The sequence below is a fragment of the Lipotes vexillifer genome, unplaced genomic scaffold (genome assembly GCF_000442215.2).
Source record: "Lipotes vexillifer unplaced genomic scaffold, Lipotes_vexillifer_v1.1 scaffold751, whole genome shotgun sequence".
Taxonomy (NCBI): Eukaryota; Metazoa; Chordata; class Mammalia; order Artiodactyla; family Lipotidae; genus Lipotes; species Lipotes vexillifer.
Window position 1 is genome coordinate 2,487,490 of NW_006799727.1, and position 19,793 is coordinate 2,507,282.

At 35.7% G+C, this 19,793-nt stretch overlaps 1 protein-coding gene across 3 annotated transcripts in view; it reads right to left on the reverse strand.

Annotated features, from left to right (window-relative positions):
* TTC8 (tetratricopeptide repeat domain 8) overlaps window positions 1–19,793 on the reverse strand; it is a 50,954-nt gene that overhangs the window by 21,917 nt on the left and 9,244 nt on the right. The window contains exons 2-8 of one of the 3 annotated variants that reach the window (XM_007471898.1): window positions 19,192–19,221; window positions 13,448–13,568; window positions 12,271–12,334; window positions 11,997–12,156; window positions 11,692–11,781; window positions 9,255–9,299; window positions 4,492–4,577 (exon numbers count right to left, since the gene is read on the reverse strand). In XM_007471898.1, the coding sequence (XP_007471960.1) occupies window positions 4,492–4,577; window positions 9,255–9,299; window positions 11,692–11,781; window positions 11,997–12,156; window positions 12,271–12,334; window positions 13,448–13,568; window positions 19,192–19,221 (596 nt within the window). The remainder of the gene's footprint in view (window positions 1–4,491; window positions 4,578–9,254; window positions 9,300–11,691; window positions 11,782–11,996; window positions 12,157–12,270; window positions 12,335–13,447; window positions 13,569–19,191; window positions 19,222–19,793) is intronic. The other 2 variants (XM_007471899.1, XM_007471900.1) reach the window with 2 other exon arrangements.

Consider the following 19,793-nt stretch of genomic DNA (forward strand, 5'->3'; position numbering starts at 1 on the left):
TCTGCGGCATGTGGGATCCTCCCGGACCAGGGCACGAACCCGTATCCCCTGCCCCGGCAGGCGGACTCTCAACCACTGCGCCACCAGGGAGGCCCGGTTATGATCTTTTTAGTGTAATGATGTTGAATTTGTGCTAATATTTTGTTGAGGATTTTTGCAACTACGTTCATCAGTGATATTGGCCTGTAATTTTTTCTTGTGGTGTCCTTGTTTGGTTTAGGTATCAGGGTAATGCTGGCCCCATAAAATAAGTTCAAAAGTGTTCGCTCCCCTTCTATTTTGAGAAACAGTTTGAGAAAGATTGGTATTAATTCTTCTTTGAATGGCAGAATTTACCTGTGAAGCTCTCTTGTCCTGAATTTTTGTTTGTAGGGAGTTTTTAAATTACTGATTCAATCTCCTTACTAGTACTTGGTCTGTTCAGATTTTCTACTTCTATGACTCAGTCCTGGAAGATTTTATGTTTCTAGTAATGCATCCATTTCTTCTAGGCTGTCCACTTTGGTGGCCTATAATTGTTCATAGTAGTCTCTTATGATCCTCTGTATTTCTGTGGTATCAGTTGTAATACATCTCCTCTTTCATTTCTGATTGTATTTATTTGAGTACTCTCTCTTTTTTTCTTGGTGAGTCTAGCTAAAGGTCTGTTAATTTTATCTTTTCAAAGAACTAGTTCTTGGTTTCATCAATCTTTTCTACTGTCTTTTAAATCTCTATTTCATTTATTTCTGCTCTGATCTTTGTTATTTCCTTCTTTCTGCTAACTCTGGGCTTCATTTGTCCTTCTTTTTCTAGTTCCTTGAGGAGTAAAGTTAGGTTGTTTATCTGAGAATTTTCTTGTTTCTTGAGTAGGCATTTGTTGCTATGAACTTCCCTCTTAGGATGGCTTTTGCTGCATCCCATAAGTTTTGGTGTGTTGTATTTCCATTTTCACTTATTTCAAGGTATTTTTTGACTTTGCATAAACCCATTTTTAAACTCTAAACAATTTTAAGGTAAACAGTAATTGCCACTTGAGTAAAACAGCTGTACCATTTTATTATTCTATAAACATTTTCTTTTCCTTTTTTTGTATCTAGTCTATGAACTTCAGACTTGTTCCTTGCCTAAATATAACTGTCCTGATGTCAACACCCACTTCTTCCGCCCAGGGAAATGAAATCAATCATTAAAGCGCACTTCAGCCTGTCCTTAATAGATCTGTTGGGCTTTCTCATAACTACTCATCCCCAGACATCTAAGAGCTACTTAGGCACTTTACGATAATGCTTTTGTTTTGTAAAATAAAGTCAAAACAACATACAATATGGTCCATTATGTTACTTTCATTCTTGAAAGAATAGCTTTGTTCTTTTTTCCTAACCCAAGCCTCAAGTACTGGCATGGCTATACCCAGCTATTTGGGTATAGCCACACCAATGGACAATGTGGGACAATGAGGTTAAAAGTGACCCCAAAATCTGGCCTAAAGTTAGAGGATGTGTGATGTAGTAGAAGCCCCTACCGCTTCAAAGGTCCCACAACTTTTACAAGGAGTATTCATAAAATGTTATCAGAGAACTCTGAAGTTCTGAAGAACAGCTTTATATTTATATACAAAGCTTCAACTGAACATTTAAGTCTTAAACACGTGGCTGAAGTTCAGTCACTGAATTCCATGAACACCTAATTATCCATGAGAGTCTGTATATTTGTAACTAAGTTGTCTCTTTCGAAAAACGATTTAAAAGGGATTACAATAAAAAGATACATGTAAAATAAGAATATGAAAACAGATTTATTAAAAAAACAATGGAGAATAAACAAATTAAAAAGCAAACAAGCAATCAGAGCTACTGAACCACCTGGAAACCAAAGAAAGGCAAGAAGAATGAGTCGTATGTGTTTTATTACTGTACCCTTAAGAGATCATTTCTTCTAGCCCTATCAAAAAGGAATTTATCACATGGGTTCCTGTGCAAAGGAAATGGAGTGGCCACCATGTGTAAAGAAAGTCTAGGAATAATGAAAACATCAGTCAAGTTCACAAACACAGGACAATATCAAAGAATCAGAGTCCAGAGATGATCTCCACCAACTGCCAACTTTTTCTCTCCAATTTAATTCAATAAACATTGTCAAGGATCAACACTGCCAACTTCTCTCCAATTTAATTCAATAAACATTGTCAAGGATCAACTGCATGCACATTTAATGATGGTAAGGAGTTGCAAAAATGAAGATAACAACCATGTTCTGAAGGCACCAGTAAAGATTGAAACAAAACGTATTTTAAAATAAATTTAATTGCATTATGGCCAATGAGAAAAAAAAAGTGTTTTGAGAGCACAGAGGAGGAGCAAACTAAGTTTCAGCGGGGAAGTAACAGGCAAGATTTTGACAGCTAGATAGGATGGGGTGGGGGTGAGGGAATATCTCTGATGGAAGCAAACTATCAGCATAAGCACACAAGCAGGAAAGTACACAGCATGTTAGGGGAGTGCTGAGTTGTTGGGTTTAATTGAAAAGGAAAACTCAACAAGGAATGAGAGAAGTAACAGAAAAGTGAAAAGCTGTAGACTGGGACAAAATCATGGGTGCCACACTTAAAATCCAGACTTCATTTCAGAGATAATGGAGATTAACCAAAGAATCCAACAAGAGCTGTTTTTTTTGCAACAGTTACTCTGACAGTGGGGTATACAGAAAGGATTGATGGGACAAGAAAATGGAGGCAGAAAACCCAGATAAGAACCTAATGTAGCAATTCAAACAAATGACACTAAAAGCCAGGATTAAAGCACTGGAGTGGGAATGGGTAGCAGTGGAGCAACTGTAAGAGCTACTGAAGAGGAAGAACCAGTAGAACTTAATGATCAGGAGCAAAGAGACAGAAGTCAATATGGGGCTACATCCTCTGGCAATCCATCCTTGACCTTTCTCTGGGCTCCCATTGCACCCTGCACTTGCTTCTATCAAAATGGGAACCACATTTATAATTGTTTCCTGTTCTCTCTCCTCCATTCAACTGTAAGCCATTTGAGCGAATGAATAAATGAATGAATGCTGAATACATAATAAGAAGCTATTAAGGAACATAGGAGAACAATAATTGACAAAATATACTCATTTAAATGCCATCTCATATGGATGGCAGAAGGAATCCAAGTTGTGCTTTTCTCTCATTATTATAGATTTCTGAGAGTTTTGCTTAGAAGCTCAAGATTTCAAGCTTGTCTTCAGAAATTATATTCATAGGAGTTTAATGTTATAATGGTCCAAAATTACCTTTTAGCAGAAAATGCTTCCTCAATCTAACAGTAGGAGAAAATACTTCAGAGTTCTATGTGAAATATCTAAATGGAAAATAGTCTTAATTTCAATAGTAGAAGAATAAGCATCCTTTTTATTCTATTTATATATTTCCTTTTCCTCACAGTGTTTAACTAATAACTAAAGTTAATAACCATCGAAGGATGCTCACAGTACCTAGTCTACCTTGTTTTTGAATAATAAAAGACATATTTATCTTTATAAAATATAATTGTTCATTTTCCTCTATTTTTCAAATGCTCCAAGTGCATTTCAATATCAAGCAATCATTTCAGATCCTATTTACCAGTTGCTATATAATATTCATAAATTATTATAACTTTTTTAATCTCTCAATTAATTTGCTTAAAAATGTGTTTAAACATTAAGTGAATTAGTGTAAGACTATTTAGATCCTAGAGAAACACCATGGGATTGTGCAAATAGTAAAAGAACTGGCATCGGAAAGCTGAGCTCAAATTCTTGTTCTGCCACATACTAGCTACATGAATTTGGGAAAGTCACTTTATCTTTCTGAGGCTCAATTTCTCTCATCTGGACAAAGGGCTAATAATAGCAACTATATCCAAAGTGCCGTAAGATTTAAGTGAGATAATGTAATGTGTGGACAAGGCTATCTCAACTATAAAGCACTTTACAGATGTGAGGCATCAGTAGAAATAAAAACTTGATGGGGAAAGAATCTAAAAAAAAAAGTGGATATATGTGTATGTATAACATTCACTTTGCTGCACACCTGAAACTAACACAACATTGTAAATCAACTATACTCCAATAAAAATTAAGAAGGAAGGAAGGAGGGAGGGAGGGAGGAAAGACTTGAGAGCCAAGAGGAGTGGAGTGAGAACCAACAGACTCGATTCTAGTCCCACGTCTTTTACTGACTAGGTCCTGATGCAAATCACAACCTCTCTTTGGCCTCAGCTTCCTCATCTGAAAAGGAGTGTTGGATGTGACGGTCTCAAAGTTTTCCCTTCCCAGCTCTAAAATTTTACTTTTCTAAAGGTGTCAGTTCTTAGTGCCATCATGTGATTGCTAAGTAAATGCTTCCTCACGTAAGCCAAAGACACAGTTCTCCTTTCTTCATGAGGAAATCTATCCCCCAGAAAAGGTTACCAGATTTGAGACTCTAAAATATGTTGCTGCTTCTAAGCCTTTTCCAAATAATCAAAATTTTACCTGTAGTAACATTTTCCAATCTGCACTTTCCACCACCAGTCCTTGTACTGAGAATGCTCTGTGGAAAGGGCAGCCAAATCCAAAGCCTTTGAAAAGCAATTCATTTTAGATTAGGATTTTCTTTTCTAACAATAAACAGAAACAAAAAATAATGAAATAAACCATATAATTAGCATCAATCAAAACATGCATTAGAAATCAGACAGAAACTCAAGCTGCTCATGTCTCCAGATGGCCCCACCAATCTTCCCTAAATAATCAGTTCCAGACCAGAGGACCGACAGCAGATGAGAAGTAAACAGTGATCAAAGGGAAGCAGATGTACAGTCTATTTGAATACAATTTTAATATACAAGGTACGAAAATGGTATTTAAAAATCCGTCAGTTTTTACCCTCTCCCAACCAAAATGCCTCCAAACCCAGGGGAGTCAAGCCTTTACCACGTAAGGCAGGCCCCACTTTAACGACAGGTGTAGAGAAATAGAGAAAGATCAAGTATGCAGATAGAAAAAGGTTTGAAAACAGGGTCATGAAGAAGAGTGAAAGGAGCTGGGGTACTTAGGTAACTGCCGTCTTTTAACAACCATCATTCCATTATTCTGACATTACCTTACATGCCAGTAATTCTAAAGGTCAGACTTTCCTTCACTGCAGACTGAAAAAGATCTTCTTAACTGCTTTTGCATTTTACACGTGTTTATCCCTTTCTCTCTAACGTCTTCTAGTTTGTTCCTTCTAGTGATTATTTAAGATCAGACAAGAGACATCTCATTAGGAATTAGGATTCTATACCAAAAAAGTGGAAACCATTTGGACAAAGAGGAAAGTAAATCAATCTTTATACAAATTCAAAGCTCACAGAAATCTGAAGCTCATATAAAGATTTGGTGAATAAAAACTCAGGTTATTAGTTTTAAAAGAATTCTGATTTTTTAATAATACTTGTTATTCTTTCTCTTAAGGTTGAAAACCTTTTATTCTTTAGTCAGTGTTAACATCATGATGATATCCAACAGCTCAGTTAAAGTAACTCTTAGATTTTCAGTTCTATAATCTCAGAATGCATCCCATATTATTGCCCATTTCTTAATATTAACTCTTCTCTGAAATGAATGCCAGGAGATCTCCTTGAATCTCCTACTGCAAAATAAATAACTTTCCTGGTGTTCCCCATCTTCCCTCACTCCAGGGGAGACTTCTAAATATGCAAACTATTTATAAAGGAATGGTGTCACCATGCTGAGGTTCTAAAGGACTTGAAAAATCAACACCTCTACTTGAAAGCTATGGAAATTAAAAACGCTACACACTATGTTCGTATGCTTATTTTTCTTTTTTTCCCCAAGCAAGAGGTAAAAATGGAAGTGAAAAATGAAGAAAAAAAGTATAATTTCAATTATCATTATCTCTGGAAATACCAGAAAACCATATTTCAATCAGCTCAGTTCAGGAGTAAATTGTAAATATCTGAATATATTCATTTTAACTTAATCCTTTAAAAGACCTGTTCCAGTGAATAGATCAGATTCACTTTCATGTTTAATATAACAGACCTTCTATTTTTCAGAAAAATGTCATTCTAAATTTTTTTTACACATTCTAATTTTTCCAAGATTAGACTTAGTGCTGATTACAGGCTGCTGATTTTGCTTTCAGATATGGTTCCTATGTAGGACCCACATGTTTGTCTAAACCAATTAAGGAAATTAATATGATTACTGATGTAGAATAAAAATGGTTAAAAAATTACATATTAATGATCACTCTTCATTTGAAGACTGGGGCTGCACTAGACAAAACCACTTGTGACTATTTCAAATGGACTCTAAATTCCCTGAGGACAGGCATCCACTTCATAACACATCTCTGTTGTTCTGTAATGTCACTGTGTGGTTAGGAGGCCCTCAAGAATTATTTGTTGACTGAATTAATTCTATTATTTACTTCTGACTTACGTTGAAAATAACTTAAGAACCAAACAAAACTGTCATAGTAATAAGATTCGTAATTAAAAGCTATTAACATTTTAAAATTTTAAAGAGGTTACAGAGAGCTATATTTCTTTAAAGTCTTCCCCAGTTTTTCAAAATAAATTACTATATACTTATATTTAAGGATCTTTGAATAAGTCAATCAATCCGATATCTAGATATTAATAAAGACCTAGAAGGTCATAAATAAAAGGCGTAAGTTTATAAAAGTCCATAAGAACAGGGAACCTTGGCAGATCTCGACAACATGTTTGTGAATACATCCAACTTCCTAAGTAATAGTGCTCCAACCTCTAAAGTTTAAAAAACAGTCATCCTTTCACTATTGTTAGAGTTGTGACAACTTCAGCATGACAAAATTAAAGAGCATATGGAAATAAAGATTCCAGAATCACCAACCCACATGCCCCTTCAGTTTGTCAATATTGCCAATACTGCCCCAAGAAGGGAGAGGAAGGGAGGAAGTTATTAAGAACTCAAAGGCAGAAATACAGTTTTCCATAGAACAAATTCTATTTTTTTCAATGTAGCTGAAAAAACAACATTCTTCAACAAAATTATGTAAATGCCAAGATGCAGAACAACATCTTCAAGATGAATAAAGACATCATCACTATGACCTATAAACAGCATATGATCTGTCAACTTTCTGAACCCATTGCCTACAACTCTTCCCCTTCAAAGACCTCACTCCAGCCACAGTGGCCTCCTCACTGTTCCTTAAACAATCCAAGAATGCTAATATTCAGGGCCTTTGCAGTTAAAGTTCTCTCTGATTTACGTGCTCTTCCTCCACCTAACCATATGGTTTGTCTCCCTTCATACAGGCCTGTGTTTAAATGTCTTTTCAGAGTGGACTTCACTGACCACCTCCCAGCCCATATAAAAGGACATCTTCCCCCATGTCATCTATTCTCTTACCTGGTTTCCCTGCTTTATTTTTATACTGCTTATCCCATGACATTTTATATATTTTTAAGTTTGCTAACTGTCTCTATTCCTTGCCCAACCAGAACGTAATCTCCAAAAGAGTAGAGATTTTTGTCTGCTTGCTTCACTCTGTAATCTCAGGGCCTAGAACAGTGCCTGGCACATTGTAGTGGCTCAAAATATGTTGGATGAAAGAATAAATGTGCAATAAATGAATTAATCTTCAAAAAGTCAGGATATAGCTTTATGATACTCTAGTAATTATAAATATTTACTCATTTATAAAATGGGATAGTATTTGAATGTTTCTTTTTAATGACAGTGTAACTACATGATTTTATATATCACCCTGAAACCCTCTGACCAGCTTTATATTGAGTGAAAATGGCATGTACTGACTTTTATTTACAGAAATGTGCATGGTTTCTCAGTTGCCCCAACCTTAGTTTTCTCTTTTCTCGATGTGACCACATCCACTATCACTTCATTATTGATAACTCCCATACTCTGTGTATCTGGCCCAGGCCCCCCTATATTTTAGTGTCACAGCTTCCAATACATACAGTGACATCTCCACTTGGATAGCCTTTCACAATTTCTAACTAAAAATGCCTTCAAGTGAATTATTCAGCTTCTTTACAAACTGACGTCCTTCCCTAATAATCCCATTTCTATTAGTAAAACAGTCATTCTTCCAGCATCTTTAAGAGGCAAGTTTGAGCTGTCTCTTTCTTTTGTCTCCCATACCAAATCTAGCATCATGTTCTGTCACTTCTTTCTCGAAAATGTCTCTTTGACACTCCCATTTTTGAGAATATGCTGTATTTATTTCTCTTTCCATACCTTGCTCATGTTTTTAACCCTTCTTTTACATTTTTTTCTCTCTCTTTCCAAAAAATCCTACTGATTTTATGGATTTTCACTAATATTATCCCCTGATTTTTCCCCTTGATCTTCGGTACCAATTTCACATTCTGGCAATTACCTTTTTAACTGTTTCATTATGTCAATTTTATTTCCTCGGCTAGATTACATGGCTTGTAGAGGCAGGAACAAATATCATATTTTTATTAGTTTTCCTAGTACATAACATGATGGTTGACACATAGAAAACACAATTGAGAAAAATGCTTTTGTCCTCCTGAATACTTAATATATAAGGTTTTTTCCTTGAATAAGAAAATGACAGAAAATACTATCATTAGACACTGTAGAATTAACTACATTTGATTGGACAAGATTTGTGAAGTTACTGCTCATTTGCATATTAGCATGTTGAAAAATGACACAAATGGAGAAGTCCTGAGCATGTAACCTTAAAATTCTCTGTTGAAAGGCTACCAAGATGACTGATTATTGATTATTGTTGAAGCTGGGTGATGGCTGATACAGGCTCATTATACTCTCCACTTGCACATGTTTGAAATTTTCTATCATAAAATGTTAAAGGGGAGGAGATGGGGAACACTACAAAGAGACCAGAAATACATGTATTAGTAAACCTGTCATCACTATATGGACCACAGAAGAAAACGGATCAACAATGCTAACTATCAGTATAAAAAATAAACTTTAACACAAACATACTACACAGCATTCTCAATTATCTATATCTTGCCCTTTAATGGAGATCTACTACTCTATGGATCAGGCACAAGTCTTACGACTTCTATTGTTATACAAAGTTTCCTACTGAAACTGACAGTAGATTTGAAAGTATCAGTAATTCTCCAATCTTCATAATTCCATCTGTTTATAAGGTAAGAAATAGAACATTTCAGAATCTAAATCCCCAAAGTCATAAAAATCACATTAAAAAATAGTGCAAATTCAAAACTTACAGTCTTAACATCATTTTCATGATGAAAGATATACTCGAACAAAGCCTGTGAAGAAAAAAAAATGCAAAAAAATACATTAGGTTTTATTTTAACAAAGGTACTTTACTGTCATATCAAAACTCAAAGGCCATTCTGACAGCAGCTAGATTGAACCAAAATAACAAAGTACTCTAAAGTGCCTGGGATTTATAAGTAAAGGGTCTATCCATCATTTGTTACAACCATTCATTTTAAAATAAGGCTACTTATAACTGGTTCCTGTTTTCACAGAATACGAACTGGAAAGCTCAAATAATTCAACAATTTTTTTCATATTACACATACTATTTTATCAGAAAGAGACAAATGAAAAGACCAACTTTAGGACTGTCATAAAACTGCATGTATTATAACATGATTATGATATTAATAATGACACTTTAGACATGGGAAAATCTGGAAGTTCTTTCTGAAACAAAGTAGAGTTTAACTGTAAAGTAGGGAGTTTTTCCTTAATATGCAGATGCCTCTATGTGCAGCCAGGGCTGAGAATCATTATTATAATACTGCCCCCAACCTATCTGGATAAATAAATATTTACCGGACTACCTCTTGGTGGTACTACATTTGTCCATAATACCATTACTTCATACTTGCAAAGAGGCTAGCACCCCTGAGAGATATCAAGATTATTAACAGAGATGACCTGAAGGCAACCAAAAAAAGAAAAAAGAAATCAGGATGAGACCCTCTTTAGAAAACTATTCCTAATTCTCCATTTGTTCTCTTATTAAAAAAAAAAAAAAAAAAATTTATGAGAGCAGTTGGTGTTACCTCTGCCATGAAAAGGATGTTATAACACCCAAGATGGTGTCAAGGATTCACCAGCCACCCCAAGCAATATGCCAACATTAGAAATGAGTCCTGATAAGTCAAGGCAAGTTGGGGACCAAAGACAGAGAAACCTGGCATTATTTCTACAACACACTAAGTAAGTGCAAAATCTAGTTCGTCTAAGTCTAGTAACATAGACCAGGTCTGTCCTGGAAGCATCCTAATTTGAGGGAAATGCCTCTACTGACTACACTCCCTGGTTAGAAAACAACAATGGTATTAAGTAGCCATTCAGCCACCTCAAATAAATGGCCTAAAAAGATAAGGAAGCAGATATTCCTCATAAAGGAAAGGGAAATAAGTGAAACTTTATGATTTTGCTAAATGAAGTTGACTGGGTTGCTATCAAATAAGAAATTAAGAAAAACATCATTGGGGGGCTTCCCTGGTGGCGCAGTGGTTGAGAATCTGCCTGCCAATGCAGGGGACACAGGTTCGAGCCCTGGTCTGGGAAGATCCCACATGCCGCGGAGCAACTGGGCCTGTGAGCCACAACTACTGAGCCTGCGCGTCTGGAGCCTGTGCTCCGCAACAAGAGAGGCCAAGACAGTGAGAGGCCCGCGCACTGCGATGAAGAGCTCACCGCAACTAGAGAAAGCCCTCGCACAGAAATGAAGACCCAACACAGCCAAAAGTAAATAAATAAATAAATTTTAAAAAAAGAAAAAGAAAAACATTATTATAGTCTGATTCCTTGTTTGCCAACTGGCATTCTTTTTCCTGATTTAAATTTCAAGTCTGTATGGATAGTGTCCTTTTTCATTTTCCCTAGAGTGTTTAATATTTACTAAATATGTTAAACGCCAGTAGAACTGATAATAGGAATGAGCTCAGCCCTCATGCACAGAATTCATAGAGATTACAGCTAAAAACCTGAGCTAGGCTTACACCAATTTCCAGACGCTAACTGCTCCTGGCTCTGAATTATTCCATGCTCACCTCTAAAGTTTTCTGTACTGGAAAGGTCACAAACATCCTCCTTTCTCTCCCTCTCCCTCTCCCTTCTCACTCTCTTATCACTTTTTCTCTTGCTCTCACTTTCTCTTTAATTTAGAGGAGCATTTAATAGTTAGAAGTACTAATGTAGTTGGCTTGCTGCTGTCTGGCTCAAGTAATCTTTATTAAGATGCCTGATTAATTATTAATTAGAAAGAGAACATTTTTTTATCTTCTTTTTGACAGTTCTAAAATCCTACAAGGTTATAAAATTATTTTTCTGAGAACAGTCCACGCTGAAAAAGAAAAATACACACACATACAGATGATCTCCTAAACTTCATTACCCAAAGATGGTGGGTAATGGGTAACATCTGCTTTCTTTGTTATAAATTGCTGTTCTTTATTAGGAGAAAAACAATTTCCTATTATAATGGTATACATGCTTTATTTCTGACTGACTTTCCTTAACTCAATACTAAGAGAAATTTCAGATATTAGAATAATTAAACATTTCCATTTCAATCAAGACAAGGTCTTTTCTTCACAAATTTTTATCCATTTCCTGTAATGTTATGATAACGTTTTGAACATTACTTCATAACATAAAATAATTTTAAGTACATACCTTTGCCAATTTAGGTTTCTGGGCATATTTTGTTAAATTCAGTCTAGATAAATTTATAAAAGGTCCATCAGGACTTGTAAGCATGGAAGCCTATGGGGAAAAATGATAGAACAAGAAATCTGAAACTTTCTCTTGAAACACAAATTGAGTTTAATGTGCAAAAAATGATAAAGCCAACACAAGTAAAAAGAATCACCTTAAAAAATTTTCCATATAATTGTCTACTATAAAAATAGTGAAAAATGATTAACATAACATAAATTACTTTGGTCATACAAGGCTATGGTAAAGCTGACAGAATTTACCGTTCCCAGCCTGACAAATCTTCCAGATGAGCTGGTAATAGGGCGAGCTGTGTAGGCAGTTCTGGGTGTTCTGATGGCCTGTTCCATAGTGCCTGGCCTTCCACTTTGTGTGCTGGGTCTAAGGAAACCTGTAATGGGTCTTCCAGCTTGAGTGATCGGCCTGTGAAGATTGTAAATTGTTAAAATACAAAGAAGATCAATAAAGGAAGATTCTCATGCAGCCTGGTCAATATTTAGTGGCAAAGGGAATGAAATAGGAGTACACTGAACATACCTGACAGCTGGACTAGGCCCTCCTGTCTGATTAGTTCCAGGGAGTTTCAGAGATGTTCCAGGACCTATAAGACGAGATGGCAAATTCAATTTGTATATTATTTATTGATCTGTAAAAACTGTCCACTAATGCAATTTTCACAAATGTGCTAGCCTGGTGAAAAAGACATTAGTAACAGGAAATGTATCTAGAAAAATGTGTTTGAGATTAATATTTATTGAGTACCTATCATGTTACTTTTGTTATTACATTTAATCTCCACACTAATTCTGCAAGGTAGGTAGTACTAACCCGTTTAGCAAAGGCTTAGAGATTTAAATAAACAGGTCAACCTGTTAGTAGAGCCAGCATTCAAACTCAAGACAGGCAGGCTCCAAAGCTCCAACACATCAAAATGACAGTTCTATACTCATAGTTTATTTTTCATACAAACTTCTTCTCCCAACAAAGGATCAGTTACCCCCAATATCTAGAATTTAGATATTTTAACTCCAAAAGAGCAAAATGATAGGGAAAAAAGACATCTTAACATGAAACATATGTACTTTTTTTCTCAATTTCCACTGAAGCATTAAAACAGCTATTACCTTCCAAACATATATAAATGACTGATAACTGTCACAACTAACAAATTACCAGCAAGATACCATATGTCATGGTAATCATCCAATACCATTCACAGCAGCACACCTGCAAGCTGGGACTAGGCCATTGTGACAATCCTGATGGACAGTCACTGCCTAGCAAATCACTCCATCACCTCACATCATGCATTACAGCAAATCATCTTCAATTATTACAATGAAGTGATGTTTTCAAATTATCATTTTTTTAGAACACTTCTGTTGTTTGGATGCTTCCTGTGTTTAGACTCTCAGATAAACAATCTTTGATATATTAGATAAGCAGTTCAGATAGAATGCCTTTTTATAAAATATTTTAAAATGCATAATATAGCTTCTACTGAAAAATAGTTATACATCAATCTCACACCTTAAGTTTAAGATAATATAATTAAGTTGTGCCTTTGTACTATAAGGCAGAATAGAGGTAATATTTTTTCATGCATACACGTGTTTCATGTATGTGTCTTATTTTTATTATAAAAAAGTACACATAGAGAGTATTCCTCCTCCTAATGGCTTTTCATTTACTTAACTGAAAAACCAGTACTTACGTGGAACCTGAGCAATAGCATTTTCATCCAGTATCATTTCTGCAATTCCTTCCTGATCTATGTCAATTTCATCTATGTACACCATTTCAGTTAGTGCTCGTGCTTTTAAAATCCAGGCTGCCTAAAAAGCATAGATAAGATAAAGCATATCTTAAATTGCATTAGAAGTAGTGCATAGCCTATAGAAATCAGTCATCCTTTATTATTATCTAATTTTTTATCAAACATGTTTACCATACTTAATGCATGATACTAATTTAAAGGGCTATGTCCAGGAACTAACACAAGAAGGCAAGGTCATTATTAATCAAGAAACAATCAATAGATCAATTACCTAGTAAACAAAAGTGTGGTAATTACCTAGTAGTCTTCTAACATGCCTTTTTATAAGTGAAAGAAGATCTTTGTAGAAAATTTTACTAGAATAATAATTTGAAAGCAGATGAGTAAAGCTACAACCACGTGTTCTTTCTGCCTTTCTCCTTCAGGGCCAAGTTCCTCGTGAAGACGTCCCTGATAGTTTAACTCTGAACCTACTTCCCTCTTGTCTTTCTTAGAAAGCACTTTCTTTTATACTTCTATTATTATGTACTTACTATATTCAACCAACTCTATAATGATTTGGGCATATGTTTGCCCTCCCTTCCCCCAGAACACAAGCTTTTTTACCTTGTTCACTTTTGAATTTTCCATAACACCTATGGTTTGTGTACACAATAGGTATTCCAAAAATGTTGACTTGAACTAGGATTAATTTTTCCCACTTCCCAATAACTAATCAACACAATCTTGGTTGCTTTGTGATCTAGCCAGTAGATCAGCTAGTAAACCTGCTAGAAAGTGGGGAAAAAATGGAAAGGTAATTAAGGAACCTAGAAAATATCTCATCAGCTTTGCTTTACTCTGAGAAATTAGACGTAAAGGTGTGCACAATTAAATACCTTGTGAAATATTTAAAACTGCTTTATCAGAAAAGTTTACCGTTCTGCTTCAATAGAAGCAGAGAGCAATAAAGCTTGGTGTCCTGTGGCAGATTTGGGGAGAAGGCAACCCTTGAGGCAGCAGTATAGGACCGACTCTATACTACAGGGGAAGCAGCAGCAAGGGAAATCTGGAAAGGGGTTAGGCCTCATCATACTAGGAATCTGTCTGTGAAGCATGCTGCATGAAGGCAAGGGACCGAGGGGGGAACAGATGGAGGCTACAAGAGGACCAGAGAGTCCTCACATAAGGATATCGAGATGCACTGAATCATCAGCGTGTATTTATTGAGCACCTCCTACTTTTGTAGCACTGGGCTAGGTTCTCAGAAGGAAATGCGAGAAGATAAAAACATGGATCCTAATTTTCCTGAACATATCACCTACTGAATTAAATAACAAGGCAAAGCAATGCATGATATGTGACAAATGAGCTACATGGAAAATGGTTTTACAAGAATTAGAAGGCAGAGATCCTTTTGTGGGCTAAAGTAATTGGAATGTATATTTTTAAAAATTTTTAAACTGACTCACTCTGTTATAAAGCAGAAACTAACACACCATTGTAAAGCAATTATACCCCAATAAAGATGTTAAAAAAAAAAAAAAATTTTTTAAAGAAAAAGAATTTTTAAAAGTCTCCATGATTTCCTTTTAATGGGAACAAAAGGAAATTACATTGTTGCCTTTGGTCCTCACCATGAGGTATTATCTCCCCCGTGTGAGTCCAGGTCCTCCCAGACGCAGATGCCAAGAGGGGATTGAATGTGCAGGGCAGAAATAGAGACACAGATGTAGAGAACAAACGTATGGACACCAAGCGGGGAAAGTGGTGGGGGGAGGGGGTGAGAGGGGAGGGGTGGTGGTGGGATGAATTGGGAGATTGGGATTGACATATATACAACTAATGTGTATAAAATGGATAACTAATAAGAACCTGCTGTATAAAAAAATAAATTAAAAAAAATGTTGAAATGAAAATATATATATATATATATATAATATCAGCTGTCCACAGAGCTTGTCATCACAGGAGACAGCCTACCACAGCGGAAAAAAAAAAAAAGAAGGCTGTCTTCACAATATATTTAGGTTCCTCAAGTGAAATTACATTTGATTAGATTATTGGGGTTTTGTCTTATACTTTTCTGGTTGAGGTTTACTGGATTCTTAACAGATAACTTAGAATAAAATATTTCAAACGTTATGTGTAAATTTAGCCCAATTGAATGAGAAGAATATGGACCCAAAGAACTAATTTGTTAAAAAAGCCAGTTCCAATTGGAACTGCATCTAACTGTGGGAGCCACCAATGATTAGGAAAGTTGCCAGATTGACACAGCTATTCTCAGGGGTCAAGGAAGTCGTCACTCATCACTGGCTTGGACTAATGGTTTAATTTAACTTTAAAGATGGAAATAAGTAATCCTGATTTAAGTCCTCACAGTTCCTATTGCCCTGCAAGTATCTGATGGCTTTAATTTTTCAAAAGGGCATATTCTTTGCTGAGCACCTCTGGTGGAAAGGAGGAAGGACGGCAGCATTTTCTGTTCACACAGTAAAGCAGGAATGTGGGCTTCACTAGTTCATTTCCATATTCCCAGGGTGCACCTACTGCATGCCGGGTCCTGGGAACAGAGATGAGTAAGTCACAGCCCAAGTTCTAGCTCATAAGAATTTCAGTGTTATGGGGAAAGTGTAAAAACGAAAACCTGGAACATGCTATAGAAGGACAAAGAAAGGCACGCAGCTGCCTTGGGGTGGAAGAAAAGGTAAAGGAAGAGAGTTTGCCCCGGCGCCAAGACAGGAGAGTGCGTGCCAGGTAAAGCGTGTAGGGCAAAGGAAGGCCAGCTTGAGGGCTCATATGGAGAAACAAGAGCGTGGTAGAAGAATCAGGTTCAGCTGAGGAGAAGCTGCTTGAGAAGAAGCTGGAGAAAAAGGCAGGGGCCAGTGAGGGATCCTGTATGCCACCTGTATGCCATGATGAGGCGTTAATAAGGCTTCAGGAGTATGATTTGGAGTCCTAGTTAAATTGACACTCTAAAAGTCAAGTTTTTATTATTACAGTATCATTTATACAGTTGGATATTAATTATCCAGGCACATATTTTTTAAATTATCTTCATACCCATTCTGTTATCTCATAGTCCAATCCATCGTGCTTCTTGACTTCTATCCTTCTACTGACCCCTCAAATATTAAGAAGGTGCAAATTATTTTACATCAGGCTAAGCAAAACATAGGAATGTAAATCCACTATTCCCTCCCAACCAAATGAATATATATGCTTCAGAAGCCAAATAGGAAGATCTTTTCTTTTTTAATTTTATTCCATAAGAATTCACTTTTTCAAAAAGGTAAATCTATATTTGTTTCAGTTTCTAAAACCTCATTATTAAGAATTAGAAATAATGATGTGATTTCTGATATTTAAAGATCTGCAATAAGATCTACTTGCACCATTACTTAATTTTAAATTTCATCAGTATTTGAGACTATTAATTTTCCTGACTTTCCTCCTTCTATCCTAACAAAAAATGACCTTGAAAATCATGTATCACTGCTTGATTAAACATCAGATTGTATTCAAAGAACTGCTCTGGGCAACAGGAACAATTCTTGGAATTTTAATGAAAACATTTTATTTTGGAGGCAAGCCAAGCATGTTTTACAGCCCTAAATTCCTCTGCCTGTTTAAATATTTTTTAAGTTCAAAACTAATCAGTGATTAAAATAAAATGCATACAATATTGTAAATCAACTATACTCCAATAAAAATTTTAAAAAATAAAATAAAATGCATAACAAAGCAAACTGGTAACCCTACACTGCCACTTGAATCTGAATAAAACTATAAATTGGTTTTTATCAGAAATACTTAAGTTGTTAATAAATGACAGGGTCATGCAGTTTATGTAGATAAATTTGAATACCTACGTATTGGAAGTCCTGTAAAATCGACAAAAATAATAGATGCTTAGGAATTTTTTTTAAGGGAAAAGCATAGATTCTCCCAATCTAAATGAGTAATCATCACATCAATTATTTCCTTTTTTATCTGCGAAACACAATCCCATCTCATTTACCTGCTGAGTTAGTCTATATATAGGACATTACTCTTGAGGCAACTATCTGCCAGCTAACATCAGGAAAATACTGACTTACCTGTACTACCTTCTGTGAGGTCAATCCAATTTTAGTGATAAAAATAGACAAATTAAAAGGTTAAAACTCTACTGACTGAGTAAAACAGGTTTACACTGTTTTGTTCCTCTTAATACAGAATGCAAGGCGATGTAAGGCCTTTTAAGACATGTAAGAGACAATTTTACTAAGTTATTCTTAGAATAAAGCTACCAAAAGAACAGTCTGTCTAACCTGATTTAGACATCATGAGAATGAGTAACATTTGACACTCTGCCTACTCTACGAAAATGAAAATTTAGGCACAAAATGCTGACTTGTTATTGTAAAGCCTCATTTATTTTGAAGGGATAAAAACCTGCAAAAGAGGAAAGGCAAAAAGTGTGAATAGTGAGCTCAAAAGACTCCAGTCAGCCTTGTTCCCTTCTGATTCTTTTAGATCACTATCCAATTAAGTCTATAGTAACAGAGCAGGAAATACCAGATACAGGTCCTTCATGAAGTCCCTGTGCTGCTTTGAAACTTTCAAATACCACTGAAAGTTTTCAAACCACACCAACAATGCAAATTATTGATGTTTTAATTTAATTTTAACTTTAATCAAAATCTTCCAAAATTACTGAAAACAAAAGGCACAGTACTTACTCTATTTATACCTTAGGTGATTCTTATGACTTGTACATGTATTATACAAAAAATAGTTTTGCACCCTCTATCAATTTGGAAATCATGATTATGAACATTCCGATGACAAATGTCATCCTTTTAAAGAACAGAGTACTACATTTTGACCTATTTACCATGTTTGATTGAAACTACACAGGCCTCCATCAGAGTATTTTATAAACTACTTTCTTCTAAAAGGTTTGATAATTACACATGTAAACCCCATGAGGTTCAAATTGTTTATTTATCTAAACAACACTTAAAATTCACTCTTGCTTGGCAGGGCAAACCCCTGGCAATATTTAAGTTCTCTGATTTACAGCTCTCTCGTCCCTTCTCCTTATTCCCAGACTTACTGGAAACACTCTTGGGCTAAAAGCTTCACTGGCCAGGAGGCCCCCTAACCAGACCTCCTCTTCCTGGGTTCCCTTTCCACTCATCTACTGTCTCATCCAGTTAGCAGGTCTCTCTGGCCACCTCTCATTTCTAACAAAGTTCATTTGGTAGATGTGGCTGTCTGGCCAAGTCTTTTCTTCCTCACAGTGGCAGGCACCTCTCTCTAAAATCAAGACCTTCCCAAGCAGAGTCGGCTTACTCTTTACTCAAGACCTATGATCCAATCCATCACAGTCTTTTCAGACACTCCTGACATCTTGGCTCCCTTTCTAAGCCTCTGACTCCCCTTGCCTCCACCTTTATTTTTCTCATCATCTAGGTCAATATTGGTCATTTCTATTTAAGCTACAAGTCTTAATGAGTAGAGTGCCCTAGTTTTACATCCATAGACACAAAGTATTAGAAATATAATAGTTTATATCTACAGAATGACTGGTAGATACAGCTAATTTTATAACAGCACAAGCAGATAGGCAGCAAATTTTCTAATCTATAGCAACAACTAAGCAATAGTAATTAAGCTATTCTCTAAACTAAAGGTTGCAGCTAAACCTTTACCTGAGACACTGGCAATTCTGGATCTGGTTCCTGGAAAGCATTAAGAAGGTAGTAAACATTTTTAGGATAATACAGTTTCTAAAATTAAAAGTCTTAATGACCAACCAAGTATTTGTAGGTGGACTCAAACTCATTCAATAAAAACCCAAACATGAACTTTAATCTTTCCCCAAAAGTGCCCTCACAAGTTCTGTACAAGTAACACCCTATCCACTGAAGAGTGCTAAATTTTCTATGATCAGAAAATTCTAATTACTGTTACCTCATTTAGAGCACAGAGAAGAGATCTTTACATATTTAATGAATTCACAGTATCTCAGGAATTAAAAATAACTTTACAACTATACCAAGGAAGCTATTTTTATATTCAAAAACAAGTTCATGGTGGTTAAAGCATTCAGACTTTAATCCCTTGAGGAGGAGGAGGAAAATCCACATACTATAAACCCTTCTATTCCCCATAAACATAATGGGATCAGTAGCTAAAGATAAGAAATTAATTCTGACTGCAATGTCTTCCGAGAAATTTTTATCAATAGACTATGTAATATATATCAGGGTCAGGTGCTGATAAACTCAGGGTTTTTTTCTGTCCAAAATTA